General features: G+C 32.6%; 1 protein-coding gene across 2 annotated transcripts in view; it reads right to left on the reverse strand.

The window, feature by feature from the left end:
- The window catches only part of GTPBP10 (GTP binding protein 10), an 18913-nt gene continuing 3401 nt past the window's right edge, over positions 1–15512 (reverse strand). For both annotated transcript variants that reach the window (XM_045519922.2, XM_010959444.3), the window contains exons 2-10: positions 15302–15495; positions 14606–14697; positions 14027–14171; positions 10415–10488; positions 8873–8925; positions 7945–8052; positions 7379–7456; positions 5210–5333; positions 1–3327 (exon numbers count right to left, since the gene is read on the reverse strand). In XM_045519922.2, coding sequence (XP_045375878.1) covers positions 3056–3327; positions 5210–5333; positions 7379–7456; positions 7945–8052; positions 8873–8925; positions 10415–10488; positions 14027–14171; positions 14606–14697; positions 15302–15441 — 1086 coding nt within the window. In that variant the 5' untranslated portion in view covers positions 15442–15495 and the 3' untranslated portion in view covers positions 1–3055. The remainder of the gene's footprint in view (positions 3328–5209; positions 5334–7378; positions 7457–7944; positions 8053–8872; positions 8926–10414; positions 10489–14026; positions 14172–14605; positions 14698–15301; positions 15496–15512) is intronic.

The raw sequence follows: 15512 nt of genomic DNA on the forward strand, positions 1-15512 counted from the left end.
ATCAGGAAGCAATACAGTTTATTGTTTAAAAGAGATAATATATGTGAAACACTCAGCACAGTGCCCAGCATATGAAAACATCACCATGTATTATGATTACTAGCATAGACTATGCACTCAAAATTTCTGGATTTGATTCCCTTGTCTATTCCACAAGAAGGAGCAGATTTAAACCAAATTAGAGATATTCTTAAGGGACTTAAAAATATACATTCAATTAAATTCACAATTTAGTCTTAAAAAAAGAAAGGTTGCTATACTTTTGAAATAAAGTGTCTTTTATATAGGTTTATAATTTAAATGATTGCTCATTTTCATTTTTGTTTTTTAAGCTATAGCTTGTAAGTATACTTACATGCTGCTTTGAAACATTGTTTTTAATATCTTAATTGGTATTACAGATGTCTAGATGGAAGTTACCTTTGTTAACTGAATATTTTATCTGAACTCTGCAAACCCTGTGAAACTGCTTGGAAAATATTCTATGTATTTATGTGCACTTTTAGCAAGAAAAACAAATCTGTAGCTTTCATTAACTTTATCAAAGGAAACTCTGACCTCTACTTTCCCAAAGTAAATGAACACTGAGCTAAAACAAAACACATAACTTTACAAGAAAACTAACTGGATAAAACCTGAAATAAAATACCCTTGACTTTATTTTTCCCATTATGAAAGCAGACTTTCCCCCTGATTATATAACTAATACAAGTTTACCACTTAAAAGAAAACATTAATTTTATATAAAGTTCATTTTGCTATGATAAATAAGAATAATACGGATGTACATTACAAAAACAACAATATAATAGGTTTGTAGAATTTTTTTTCTTTTTTTTTTAATGGAGGTACTGGGGCTTGAACCCAGGACCTCGTGCATGCTAAGCATGTGCTCTACCTCCGAGTTATACCTATACCCCAGACTCCAGCCCCGCTCCCAGTTTCTAGAATTTTTTTATTCATAGGTAAAATCTTCAGAGCACAAATCCAACCTTACAGTATAGTATGCTTAATACTTGACAGTGTCTGGTAGTATAAACTTATAATCCATGATGGTAAATGAATCTGACATAGCAAGCTCTGCAAGAACTACTGGGACTTGGTAAACATTTGTTGTATATAGTATATTGATACCCTGGCCATTCAGAAATATAAGAAGTAAGTATTCCAAAAAGTATGTATTTTGAAAGATAAACATTTTAAAAGTCTTGCTTACGGACAAAGTAAATAGTCAAAATATCTGCTTCAAAATAAATCTTTAAGCTTTCAAAATTTTTCTAAAAAATAAAAAAGGAATCCAGATTTTCTCCTCTCATTTAGAATAAAAATCAACCATCAGAAAAAGGTACATAGATTACACTTTTGGTAAGTAAAAACCAAATAATAGAACATTTTAGTGAGCCACATAAAATGTTTCAGTTGGTGGAGGAGTAGTAACCTGGGCATTACGACATAACAAATAAGATACAATTCCTCTTAATCCTCAACACACATCTACTATCCTTTGTCATGGCAGAAACTAAGATTATTATTATTATAATTATTATTAAGATGATCAGAACTTCAGAAATCCACCTGATGAAACTCTTCGCACATTGCCACTTATTTACATTTAGGAAACATTGGAAGTAAAAAAGAGAAAAATTACACAAGTCATAAATGCAAGACATACCCAATATGAAACATGGTCACTATGATCAGTAAGGATGTTCAAATTTCAAACGCTTTCCTGACTCTTACTTTCTTTGTTGTACGGGGGTACCAGGCTATTTTAATCCTCTGCAGTTTCCGCCATCCAGTGTGAGACCCATGAGGGAAGCAGGTCTTGTCTATTCTCAACACTGTACATGTAGCACCCTGCACGGTGCCTGGCACATGGGAGACACTCAATAAATACCTGGTGTAATGAAAAGAAACACAAGAAAAGCCAGGGATATGGGGACTGGGATGGGAGGTGGAAGTGGGGAAGAGAAAACGGAACAAATACAAGTGAAATAATATTTATAAGAAGTCACAAACATTTGTCCTATCAGAAGAAATATAAGTAGAAGGATAGTGACATTTTTATTTAATAATATAGCCACATGTTAAGACTTCACTTAGCCTTAAATTCCAAAGCAATTCCTAATACTTTAAAAGTAGCACTTAAGAATAATTTTTAAAAGCTCATTAGCTTGCTATTGTTTTGTTAAAAAAAACTGGAAAGGTATATATAATGAACTCATTTGGGCAAAAAGACATGCATAAAAATTTTCTGCAAGAACTGAAGAAACTATTGACCTTGGTTTTCTCTGGGAAGAACTGGAGAGCCTGATACAAAGATGGGAACTTTTCTTTTTTACTTTATATGTTTTGCATTGTTTAAATTTTATTTTATTTTTTTTACAATTCACATGTATATTTTATAATACAATTCATTCTGAGAAAATGTCTAATTTGTAACTCAGGCATTTCCCATTTATTCTCTTTAGTAAAATATGAAGGCAGACAGTGAAACAGACAAGGATGCAAGAAAATGAGACATACATCAGTGTGCTCCAAAGCAAGAAAAAACACTTTCATACTTAAGAAAATTTTCCAAAAGCTGAAATCACAACCATCTATCTGTTAATTTGTGTTAAACATTATCAGTGATCTTTATCACCACTGAATATACTCAAATTTAGGGTTTTGAAATTTTCCAAAAAGGAGAACTACTATATATTTTAGTGGGACCATGTACAAGACAGACTCAAAAACACAAACAAAACCTAGTTGCTCCTTCTAAAACTACTCTAGGGTATCCTCTTATATAATTTAAAAAATGATCTCACTAGGGACATCATAAGGTAGGAATATCAGAGGATTTTATTATAGGTGAATTGGCCATAAAATTATAAACTGTCATTTTTAGTCTGCAGTTACTTTTTTTTGCTGTTGATAGACAACCTCAAAACAACTGTAAAAAGTATGGTTCTTGAATGATGGCATATATATATATCAGATTAGTAACAACTAACCTTCTAAAAACTGTCTGTGGAAAAGCTTTCAAATGAACATAATTTCAATATCATTTTTAATTGATTGACGTTACATCCATTCTGGGACTAGTAAAAGCGTTCTTTGATGGTGGCTCACTGTAAGATACTGTACTGGAAATGTGTAAATTAAGCAACTGCTTCTTATGATGTGCATCATTTTCCTGGTTGGCATTTTCATCCAGAGACTTTCTTATACAGTTTTTAAGTTCATCAATTCCTTCTCCAGTAACTGCAGAGATGGGGATGATGTGTTGGAACTCCACAGTCCTCTCTGGAATCATGTTTTTTTCAAATAAATACAAAAAATCTGAAACAAGGAATAAAAAACTAAGCTGATTTTCATTGTCTTTGAAAATAAGTCAAAACTCTGCTAAGGTTTGATTTGTGAACCGATAGACCAAAAACTTAGCATTTTAAATTTCTTTTTTCCTTCTCTAATAAGCTCCCTGAACCTTTGGCTTTTACTAGTGACAATGGTAAGGTTCTTGGCACATGATAGGTGTTTAGTAAATATTTGTTATATGAATATATTTTAAACCAAATTAACTGTAAATAAGATGAATCACAGATTATTTATTTACAGAGACAAGAAATTTTATTTTGGGGTAGTTCAAAAGTGAGGCAACATAGATTCTTTGAAAGAACTTTTCTATAAAAATAACGTAATTTGGGATTTGGGATATCCGGCTTGTCTCAGTACACAGGTAGCCTTTGACTATCTCAAAGGATAGGCTTATCATCACTGGTGCTAGGAGCCATACTAAAATAGAAAAGGGTGCAGGGAGAGTTAAAGGAGAGATCATTTTCAGATGAATCCAATCTATTACTCCACAGAGGCTGACAGCTGTTATATACCTTTCTCCTCTTCTCTGTCACCAAGGCAACAGAAAGGGGGATGGCATACTCATGGGATGGATCAACACCAATATGAACTGGAAAGGCTGGCTGAAAGAGACTGGACAAGCCAATATGGAGACTGGTTTCGAGACTCATATACCCCCAAGGAAGTCTGAGAGGCTAATTCAGTAATTATTACCGAGAGAACTATATTTTATTTTATGATGGTCCGAAATAGCCACAAACTCTTGGGTTACCCTTCCTCCTGGTACCTCCTCTGAAAATTCCCTTTTCTGCAAGACCAACTAGCAAACACATCTAATGACTTCATAAAGCAAATGACATAAAGGAATAAAGACTGTTTACTAATTCCAGGGGATACTTGTATCCTCAGCATAACTTATTAACTCAAGGACAGCTCCAGTAAGTAAATTATACAGGTGAGAGATTTTTGAGAGAGAAGAGGGGATCTTCTTGTGCTGTCTGCTAGTCCTAGTATATTAAATTTATTTTCTCTAATTTTTATCCCAAGGATAAAAACACAGAAATTGGGTCTATTTAAAATATGTTAGCCACTTACTATCCACCCTACTTTCCTCATTTGTGTAAGAGGTCCTCCAGAAGACTCAGAAAAATGAAAACACCATCACTGTAGGATAGAGAGTGTTCTGCAAAGATCAATATTCAAAACTATGGAGATTCCCTTTAAGTTCCCTTACATGAAGTAGTCTACTTAGGAACAAATTTCAAATAAATAAATTCTTTTGGAATAACAGCATCTATTATTCTGTGCCACACATACATAGGGACTCAAGTTCTTTTTAGAAGACTAGTACTCTTCAGAGACCTAGTAAGCTGGCATTGCAAAGATACATAATTCCTTTAGCTCTGTTTTTAAATTCAAGGTATACTAGAGAAACTAGTATTCAGCTCGTTTTTAAACAGTTAGCTCCATTTTTAAATTCACATCCTAGGGGAATGAAGTTCAAGAATTTGTGAAATAAGCTAAAAGTAAAAGACTTCACACGAAGATGCTGACTTTTTCCTCTTCTGATCCAAAACCCATTAACTCTTTAAGGGCCCAGTTTAAGATTTACTTCTTCATGAAGCCTGAACTTTTCAGTTCAAATTAATCCTTCTTTTGTCAACTTAATGTTCATATCCCAGATTCTGAAATTTGATGATTATTTTGTTACAGTATTATTTGAATGTTTCATATGGTACGTGTTCTTTCTTCATTTTTTTTTAAGAGTAGCAACTGTCAGTTTTTTTTTTCTCTACTGATTTCTCTACCAGTCTCTGCAAATAGTAGGTACTCATTAAATTGACATTAAGTGAATGAATAGGTTTACCTTTAGGATTCTGGAGTTGGCTCATCAGTACGTGGAATTTATCTTGAGCATCTGGCAAGTCCATTTTATTAACTGCCAGGAGTGCAGGTTTTGTCTGAAGCTCCTCTTTGTACAACTCCAACTCCTTTAAATCAAAAGATAAAAATGAAATAATTTTATTAAAATATCTATACAAATGACCAAATATGGTAACATCTTTCTTTACTTTATAGGCCTGGGTAATCTAAAACCCATTCACATCTCTGAAATGCAGTAAGTCCCAACAACCACAAAACTAATTAACAAAGGAAATTCAGAAAATGCTTACTGGTTGTGTCATGTGCTAATATATTTTAGCTCACGTGACATCCTAGAGACAGTTGTGATTTTGTGCTTAGAGCACAAATACAACTACAGGTATTTGGACTTTTTTAAGCACATAGATAAAATTCAGAACTGAATACCGACAATTTAATGCTTATCTGTATTATTCTTGGAAAAAGCAAGTGTGCCTAGGAGTAAATCTTTGTGACCGTGGATTAGGCAACAGTCTCTTAGATATGACACTAAAAGTATGAAGAAAAAATAGACAAAGGGGACTTGATTAAAATTTAAAATTTTGTGCTTCAAAAGATATCCCAAAGAAAATGAAAAGACAACTGAAAGAATGGGAGGAGGTATTTGCAAATCATATACCTAGTAAGAGACTTGTAACCAAAACATAAAGAACTTACAACTCAACAATTAAAAGAAAACAGAATTTTAAAATAGGCATATAATCTAAATAGACATTTCTTCAAACACATACAAATGGCTGATAAGCACATGAAAAGATGCTCAACATCATCAGTCACCAGAGAAATGCAAACCAAAACCACAATGAAATACCACTTCATCCCTACAAGGTTAAAATAAAGACACAATGAGTGTTGATATTAATATGAAAAAACTGGAACCTTCATACATTGCTAGTGAGACTGTAAAATGATGTAATGCTGCAGTCACTTTGGAAACGTCTGGCAGTTCCTCAAAATGTTAAACATAGAATTACCATATTATCCAACAATTCTACTCCTAGGTATATACCCAAGAGAGATGAAAACATGTCCACAAAAGCCTGTGCACAAATGTTCACAGCAGCATTATCGATAATAGGCAAAAAGTGGTAAAGGATATAGGATATAAAAGTCCTGAAGGTAAATAACATCGTTGTGTTAGAAACCACATGGCTAGATATAGGATGCAAGGGGTGTGGAGCGGGTGGTGACAGAGATGGCTTGCTAGGTAGGAACCCAACCTTGCCAGATCTGTTAAACCATGTTCAGGTTAGACTTAACAGCAATGGAGGACCATCAAAGTGTTTTCAGCAGGGAACATACATCAGCTTGGTTCTTTAACAAAGATCACTCTAGCTCCCATATAAAAAATGGCTTGGAAGACTGGAAGCAGGAAGACCAGATAGGAGAGACTTATCCTAGTAAGAGGGGCTGATGATTTTAACAGTGCGGAGGAAGGCAAGTAGCTGAATTTCAGAGAAATTTAGGATATAAAACTGACAGGCTTGATGTAGGTGGTGAGAAAGAATCACTACCACCTGGTTTCCTGCTTACATAGTCAGTAAAGTGCTGGGGGGAGATTGGAGAATTTTAAAAAAAAAGTTCAGTTTGTGGGGGGAGGGTATAGCTCAAGTGGTAGAGCACATGCTTAGCATGCTCAAGGTCCTGGGTTCCATCCCCAGTACCTTCTCTAAAAATAAAGAAATAAGTAAACCTAATTACCTCCCGTCTACGTCAAAAAAAAGGTCACAGTTTTACACATATTAAATTTGAGAAGTTAATGAGATATCCAATCAAAGGTGTCCAATAGGCAGCTGATCTAAAGCACAACTGAAACATCTATGTATCAGAGAGCCTAAAAAGTAGACAGAGAAATAGTCTAAGAAGTAGAAATAAAAAGTTTGCAGAAGATACAGTCTGAGAAACATGTAATAGGAATTTGGAATCAAGGATGGTTTTACTGATTACAATAATTCGAGGAGCAGGTAAATACTGAGAAACTGGAGACAGCTTTAATTGACATCAAAGATTTAAAAAGCAGAGGCAGAATACATATTCATTCTAACTGTGATATATTATTTCATACAGTCCTATTTGCCTAAATATTAGACCAGATATAAAACATAAAACTTACTTTTGTAAGCAGTATTATGGTTTCAAAGGCAGATCTGTATTGAGTTTGGGAAGAAAGCTGAAATCCAAAAATATCAACCTAAAAAAGAAAAAAAAAAAAGGGGACAGAGATAGCCTTTAACAAAAGAACAAGAGCTATACAATTCTATTTTGAAATGTTTTACTGTCTCAAGCTAAAAATAATTTTTTAATCTACATTCTATTGGTTATTTAGGAATTCAGAATAAGAGAAATTAATGTTTTAAGATAACTATAATTATTCTGATAAAATCACAATCATTAATAACATGAAAAACCAGTACAGGCAAGACAATTTATACCAATATACACAATCTTATGTATAACACACCACTACAAGTGACATAGGAAAGTTGATACTATATAATTAAGTAGTATATTGAAAATCTTAAGGAATTACTAACTCATATTTGACCCCATCTAAACAGATTTAGTGGAATAATATATGTTACTACTTTAAATTGTATTATTATAAAAAATTTCTAGGTATACTAAATTCACTGATTTTCACATTCATTTGAACATTACATTGACATGCATATGACTTACAACAAAAAGTAGTTGTCTAGTTCTTTCTATATGCTTGAGGAATTTGTGGCCCATTCCTTTGTTCCTATGTGCTCCTTCTATTAAACCAGGAAGATCAGCTACCGATACCTAATACAAAATTAAATGGTTTGATAATAAAGAAAAATATATGAAAACCACAAAAACAATTACATCCAACAATTTTCATATTTCCATTATAAACAGTTCCTAATTTGTGATTATCACTGCATTTTATAAAGCCAAGATACCTTACAAGAAATGTATTAAGAATCAAAATCCTTTATTATCAGAAATTAGAATCCCATTTTACTTACTAATCTGACAATGTAGGGATTTTAGGGCTTAGTTTAACAGTTATTAGTCACATAAATTCTCTTTAAAATTCCATAAACCATATTGTTCAATATGAACTTTTCTAAGAATTTCAATTTTCTAAATTCATGAAAAGTATACAAGGATATTAATTCAGCAGACACTTACTTAGTACATAGCTCTGAAGTTTCTCAAGTTTTTTTAATTCTGTATGTCATTGATTATTTGGTACCTTTGTTCCTTTACTGTTCATATTCTACCAGGACTACTGTCCACTCTTAAAAGGAGATAGGAATTTTTTAGGAAACAGAAGTCAATAATCAAGTATGGCAGTAAAACATGGACTTGCAATGAGAACAAACAGATTAAGGAGATAAAGATACAATGTTATGACAAAACTGGACCTAAGTTTTGGAAGAACAAAAAGTTCCATTTTCATACAATATTTTACTCTGACAGTGCTCAGCAGAGTTGATTTGATCATGGTTTCACTTCAAAACCAAAATCCTACTACTACCTTTTTACCCCTAACACAAAATGCCAAATATTATAAGGTCTAAGTATCAAAGCAAATACTTTAATTTCTAACCAAATGTCTTACTTTAAAAGTACCCACCTGTTTGAAATCATTATACATAATTTTTCCAAGTTCAGGCTTTAATGTTGTAACTAAAAGAAAAAACAATAATAAATTAAGGCTAGAATAAAGGCTTGTACTCTCAAAATTGTCTTAGAATTACGTATAAAATAAACTATTTCTTTTCTGTAAAAAATCTAATTATGTTCTCATTTGTTGAAATGAAAGATACAATTATTTTTGCTATTTATGATATACTTGGAAAAGTATAGATTTTTACAATCTGTGTAAGCGTAAGTCTAACTAGTGGGTCTTAAAGTTCCTCTATTGAACTTTTAAGGAGCATGGTAAAGGTGCTGGGGCTGGGGAAAGAATTTAGGCTTCTATCACCTGGTCTGTGGGTGAAATCTGTCTAGTCCTTTCTCATTCAGTTATCCTCAAGCTTTATTAATCTGCACTAGCCATCTTCTTATGACTTTTTGCTTTTTTTCCCTCTTTCCTTTTCAAGAGTCCCCTGTATGATGACAAAAAATATTGGCCATGTGATTTACAGTAGTTAGTAGTACAGATTAATTCTACTTTATCAGAGTCTGATTTTAGAACAGTCTAGTTTTATTTTCCAGTTTAATGTCATTCTATACTATCTTGTTTAATTATGGCAGAGATCCTATCATATTCTTTCACCACTTAGTCTAAGCTTCCATTGTATCTCATCTAGCTACTGCAATAGCCAGTCCTACTAACTGTTCTTTCCAGATCCACTTATGTCCCACACCAACCCATTTTCTATATTACATGCAGAGATCTTTTTGAAAAGCAAATCTAATCAGTTTATCCCTTGTTAAAAGGCTATCAACTGCTCTTAAGACATAAAGATCAAATACAGCCTACATGGTCTTATTACAGGTCTTGACCTACATCTCTAGCCTCATCTTGATTCTCTCACTTACCACATGTTCTCTAGAGAAACACTCCCTGTCACCACCGAGCCTCTGTGTACACACTATTTCCTCAGACTAAAAGACCCTCACCTCCACTGTCCACATTTATTCTTCACGTGTCAGCCCCAGCATCACACTTCCCTAAAGAAATCTAAAGCAGTCACCTACATTCTTTCATAGAATCACATTATATTCTCATATTCATTAGTGAGATATGTGCCTTTCTCCATTTGTCTGTAAGTTCAACAAAACAAATTCAGTATTTGTCAAAACAATATTCTCTTCTGCATAATCTAGAACTTAATGTAGTTCCTAGAAATAAATACTTGCTAAATGAATGAAAGAATTCACCTCAGGCTTCCTAGTATTTATCATAGTGCTTGATAAAGGTAAGGTGCTCATAAAATCACAGCTAAACCAAATAAATGACTATGCAACAGAGAAATAAATGCAACAGGGCCTAACAAGTACTAGGAATTCTGCTGAGAACTATGGAGGTTTCAAAGATTAATGGGAAATGCACGTATTCTATCTGCCAAGAGCCTTCAAACTAAGGCTACCCTCAAAGTTATCATTTTATTCATACTCAAAGATTAGTCTTTAAAAATTTACCTCCACATATTTAAAAATATATACTTACATGCATAATCTGCAATTGTAGGTTTTGCATGAGAAATCTTACTTAGCAAAGAGGATTTTCCAGCATTTGGGAATCTGAAATGAGGAAATAAATTTATATGTTACAATAAGTATCAGTATTATTAATACTTGCTTATCTCTGAATTCCTAGCATTCCAAGAAGCAGGCTTCCTGAATAGTGCTGGGATTAGAAGTAGAACATAAATTTAAAACAATCTTAAAAAACTTGAGGAACAAAATATACTCATGACAAAGGTGAAGATTAATTTATGAACAATGAAGATGTTTCAATATTAAGAGTAAATCAAATTATGTAAAAAAACCCAAAACCTTGTAAATCATAGGAAAACAAAAATAAACTAATAAAAATACCTACAATCTACCATCTCTAGCTAAACACTAACAAAATACTTCTTACATTGTTTTGCGGATTTTTTTAGACATTTTATATGGACACTTTCAAACACACACTAAAGTAGAGAGGAGTAATGAATCCCATTTAGCCATCATCTAGCTTCAACAAATATTAGCACATTCTGAATAATTTTTAAAATTTTATTTGTTCAAACAGAGACTCAAATACAGTCTGTGTATTACAAGTGGTTGATGTGTCTTTTGAATTTCTTTTGGTACACACTCCCCCTCCATCTTGTTTCCCTTTTCAATTTTATTTTTAAAGAAACTGGGTCATTTGTCCTATGGAGCTTTTTTCCCACAATCTGGATTTTTCTGCTGACACCCATGATGTCATTTACCATGCTCCTTTGCCCTGGATTTTCTATAAATTAGTAGATATAAAGCCTTGATCAAATTCAGTTTTGATTCGTTTTTTTGCTGAAAGACTATTCATAGTTGGGTGGCCTCTTTTTTAAACTGAATTATGTAAGGTGAACACCTTTCAAGGGAACACTGTAAATTACTTGACTAATATATTATTGTTAGGCACTTGGGTTGTTTCCAATTTTTCACTGTTGTAAATAACACTGCAAAAAATATGCATGTAGACAGACATATACCAATATTAAGTCAGTTCTTAATGATGGGATTAATAGACAATTCTTTTTTTTTCTTTCTGCGAATAAGCATTATTTGCCTAACTTTTTTCTAAAAAACTGTAAACAATGAAGTGACTATCCTTGAAACTTTATACACATCTTTAATCTCTTAAATTTCAAGATGAGGAAACACATCTTTGTTATAGATGTGTTTCAAAGGCTTTGATTCTATTGCTAAATAAAGAAAGGCCTACAATGGGGGCCAATTAAGAGATGATTTTCTAAATTTCATTCAGATATTTTCATTAAATTTACTCAACAAATGGGAATGTAAAGTGGTACCATCACTATGGAAAACAGTATGGAGGTTCCTCAAAAAATTCAAAATAGAACTACCATATGATCCAGCAATTCCATTTGTGGACATTTATCCAAAGAAAAGAAAAATCCTAACTCAAGAAGATGTACGTACCCCCATGTTCACTACAGCATTATTACAATAGCCAAGACATGAAAGCAATCTAAATGTCCAATGATGGATAGATGAATGCATACAGAAAGTGTGGGGTGTATATACATACATATATACACACGTGTGTGCGCCCACGTGCATGTGCATGTGCACATACTAGAATATTATTCAGCCATTAAAAAGAAGGAAGTCTTGCCATTTACAATAGCATAGATGTTCCTTGAGGGCATTGTGCTAAATTAAATAAGTCAGACCAAGACAAATACCATAGCATCTCACTTATATATAGAATCTTAAAAAAAAAAATCAAACTTATAGATACAGAAAACAGACTGCTGGTTCCCAGAGGCAGGGGATGCGGTGGGTGAGGGTGAAAAGGTACAAAATTTCAGTTGTAAAGTAAATAAGTCATGGGGCTATAATGTACAGCATGGTCATTATAGTTAATAATACAGTACTGTATATTTGAAAGTTGCTAAAAGAGCAAATCTTAAAAGCTCTCATCATAAGAAAAAAATCTGTAACTCTACATGGTAATAGATGTTAACAAGACTTACGGTGATCATTTCACAATATATACATATATCAAATCATTACACTGTATACCTGAAAGTAATATGGTATATGTCAATTATATCAATAAAAAAACAACAAATATTTATTGAGCATTAGCTTGTATCAGGCAATATACTAGCCATGTGAAATACAGCAATCAGTGAGACAAATGTGACCCCTGTCTTCACAGTTTTCATTCAAATTAAGATTATTTCAAATTTTTTCCAAACTTCCCTTTGGAATAATAAAGCAATATTTTGCAAATATTAATTTGGAATTTTCTACAAATTTATAAGTTATTCAAACAATTTTTCTCATTAAAATATTTCTATCAAATTCTGAATAAAATTATGTGAGCTTTCTTAATGACTCATTTCCCTTGGAAATACAGTATTTTCTTATATCCTGCTATACTCAGGCTCTTGTAACTTTTTGAAAAGCAAAGTGCAATCATTTTTGCCATGATTATCATTAGTTGGACTTGCTTATGTCTTTCTAACATCCTCATATTTTCATAATAATGATTAAGCACAGAAAAACACCAGCAACTTTAAAAGAAGAAAAAGAATGCTAATGATTAAAGAAGATACTTGAAATTTTCTTGAAAAGTACCTAATGAAATTTTTAGAGGCTGGAATCCAACCTATGCAAAGATCAGATTTGTTAACAGCAGGACAAGTGTATTATATGATAACTTTCATCTCAGGTTCAGTTCATTTCTGAAACCAGCTACAAGGATGCTGGGATTCACATTAGTAACTTTTTAAGAATAGCTGCCTAATTTAAAAGGATTAGCATACATGCTAAACACTGTGCTTATGAATCATGATGCTTTAATTATTGGCTAATACCAAGTCCACTTCTGAAAAGCTTAGTATTTCACTAGATGTAGTCTCCATTAAGTTGGCAATATAATGCAATGATAGCAGCCACCAATCATTCATTGAGCATTCATAAATCCGAGGCATGTGTTGTGCTACAAACACAGTATCTTACTCACCAACAACATTTTAAGGTCAGAACTATCACTACCCACTATTAAAGATATTAAAGAGACTGTATCCAGCCAGCCTCCAGAGGATTTAAGATTTTAACCCAAATAGTCTCACTTGAGTCCCCCATCACCACCCCATTTTTACTTCTCAGCCTTGCTATGCTCTTCTTAGGCTGTAAAAGGCATCTCTTTGGAACTTCAAACATATTTTTCTACCAAATGAGAGAGTAAATGGCTGGATTCTCAGTCTTATTCACAAAACCCTCTTTTGCCCATATTGTTCCTGAAAAATATATAATATTACAGAACCTATGACTCATAAACCCTCATAACTATGATTTTTCTTTATTCACTTTCTAACATTTCCACTGGTCTATTCAATTGCTATGATGTTTGACAAATGAACAGCAACTATGAAATTCTATGTTGGCAATATGAAAATAACTATATTTAGCAGCATATTCTCAAAGTACACAAACAATAAACACATTCTATAAACTAGAAATAATGCTTGTCCCAAATTACCATTTATATTTATTTCCTATTTATAAACTACCTCTCTGAAAGTATAAAAATAAAAATATGAATGATACTTACCCCACTAGACCTATATCAGCTATAAGTTTTAGATCAAGGTGAATTACTCGTTTCTGGCCTTTCAGTGGTAAGAAATTTGTAAGTAATTTACCACCAAGACCTCCTTCAGCTACCAAAATTCTGTCTTTCTCTTTATTGAGTTCTCCTTAAAAAAGAAAGAGAGAGAGATACTTTGAGCAAAGATTAATAAGTGGAGCTAATCACTAATGACATTTTTCTTTGAGAAATAGATGACAGGAAATTCCAATTTACAATTCTAAAGGGCAAAACAATAGGATCAAGTTTCTATCAAAAGTCTGACCCTGGAAAAGCACTTTTGCAATGCTTGAAAAAAGACTAGTTACATGTTTTAAAACTGAGTAAATACTCTTACATCTTTAAAACAATTTTAAATCTAGAAGCTAATTCTGAATGACTTTTATATAAACATTTTAAAAGCTCTTGTAAACTAGCAGCTAAAATACTTAATGTTTAAAAAAAAAAATCCTGAAACCCAAGAGGTGCTACTCCTCACAGCTCTCAAACAATTTCAGAAAATGTGCACCTTTTTCACAACCTTAGAATCCACAGTACACTTACCTATAATTTTACCATTTTCATCAGTTACTGAAATACCAACAGGTACCGGAATTTCACAGTCTTTTCCCTTGCAGCCTTTTAGTGCACTAACTCTATGAAAAAAATAAATTAACATAAATAAGACCTGTTAGATTTAATGGTTTATGTTTCAAGCAAATACAATGATATACAAAAAAGACTAGCAATCAATTCTTCTAATGTAGACATTAAATGCCCAAATAATAGAGAAAAAAATAAAATTGTCCCTATTTATTTATTGCATTTTAGACTACTGTGTCCCAATAAAAATAATAGTAAGTAATGATTTAAGTTATCACCATAAGTCATTTTAACTCACAATGAACTAAAATATTGTATATCTGAAATGAAGAGATCATTGCAACAAAAATAAACCAGAAAAAATGGCAAATCCACTGAATAACAAAGCTTTTAAAAAACTGACCTCAAATGAGAGTACTTTAAACAGACATTGGGAGAAGAAAAGGATAAAAAGTTTAAAAGCTTCAAAACATCCCTTAGTACCTACTTTCTATCTTTACTAGAATTGAGATAAATACAGTAGATTTTCCCTTAGTTACAAATCCAGGATATTATTTACTTCAAATTGCCAATTACATTTTTATCTTTTAACATTTTTTTTATAATCTCTAGGAGGAATTAATTTCATAAAATCAAAGTCATTCAGTAAATACTTACCGACTGTTTGCTCCTTCTCCAGCCACAAACCGTTTCTGAGGATATCTGTCTTTAAGTTGTTTTAAAGTCATTTTGTTCTGGGCTACAACCCAGACATCACCACCTTTTCCACCTTCTCCACCTAAGCGAGGGTAACCCATTCCACCACTTCCTCCCCTGGTGAAGAGTCTTAGGTTATCAATGAAGTTTCCATACTTAAAAAAGAGAAAGA

The sequence above is a fragment of the Camelus bactrianus genome, chromosome 7 (genome assembly GCF_048773025.1).
Source record: "Camelus bactrianus isolate YW-2024 breed Bactrian camel chromosome 7, ASM4877302v1, whole genome shotgun sequence".
NCBI lineage: Eukaryota > Metazoa > Chordata > Mammalia > Artiodactyla > Camelidae > Camelus > Camelus bactrianus.